At 56.7% G+C, this 860-nt stretch overlaps 1 protein-coding gene across 1 annotated transcript in view; it reads right to left on the bottom strand.

The window, feature by feature from the left end:
* Positions 1-300: 300 nt before the first annotated feature.
* The window catches only part of LOC101628130 (chromobox protein homolog 6-like), a gene marked incomplete at both ends in the record, with an annotated part of 2434 nt that continues 1874 nt past the window's right edge, over positions 301-860 (bottom strand). Inside the window, one exon of the mRNA XM_004695824.2 lies at positions 301-331. Coding sequence (XP_004695881.2) covers positions 301-331 — 31 coding nt within the window. The remainder of the gene's footprint in view (positions 332-860) is intronic.

The following is an 860-nucleotide window of genomic DNA, read 5'->3' as shown; positions in this document are numbered from 1 at the left end:
CCTAACGCCACCGCCTCCCTGTGCAATCACTGCGCTACTATTTTTTCTTTAAATATCTCTTTCTCCCAGAGCCCCCCACCCCACAGGAACCCCACAATATTTTTTCTATTTCTTTTTTTTTTCCTCTTTTTTTGTATTTTTTTTTTTTGCAAAACTAATTCTTTCACTTTCCTGTCATAAAATCACCTCTGAAAACACAACTTCTTTACAAAAAAAGTCACGAATGACACGGACTCTCAGGAAAACACATTTCTATGGTCTCTGGAAACACCTGTAACTGGCGCCCAGGTGGTCACTCACCTGGGGTGAGGGCTCGGAGGGGAAGTCGCCTCTAAGGACAGAGGAGAAATACCAGCCCTTATTTGGGGGAGCCACTTGGCACTTGGGCGGCCACGGAGCCAACACAGAGGTGGGGGACGGGAAGGGGGGCCTTGTTCAACCTCCTGGACCCTGGTCCTGGCGGGGAGACTTGGGGGACAGTGTCTTTCCCTACTCAGAACAAAAGGCGTTTGCCACTCAGTTGGGGTAGCTCTGCCTCCCCCAGCCGTTGCTGGCGAGTGGCTCTGGCGAGTGGATGGCTCTGGCGAGTGGCTCGGGAGACGCCTCCCTCCGGCCCCCAGCATGTGGCAACGCCCGCAGGGCCGCCTCCCACAGCACCAAGCCTGCTCGCAAACACATCCCTCCTGCACCCCTCCTCTGGCCACGCTCCTCTGGCCAACAACGGGGTTCTGGTCTCTGCACCAGCACAGCCACCTGGGCACCCTGGGGGCAGAGGGGAAGAGCCCTGGCCAGGCTGGGCTGTGAGAAAGTGTCATCAGAGCCCAGAGGGAGGGGGCAGGACAGGCGGAGACCCCCAGGCT

The sequence above is a fragment of the Condylura cristata genome, unplaced genomic scaffold, assembly GCF_000260355.1.
Source record: "Condylura cristata isolate star-nosed mole 26May11 unplaced genomic scaffold, ConCri1.0 scaffold00868, whole genome shotgun sequence".
Taxonomy (NCBI): Eukaryota; Metazoa; Chordata; class Mammalia; order Eulipotyphla; family Talpidae; genus Condylura; species Condylura cristata.
This window is presented reverse-complemented; position numbering and strand designations above follow the sequence as displayed.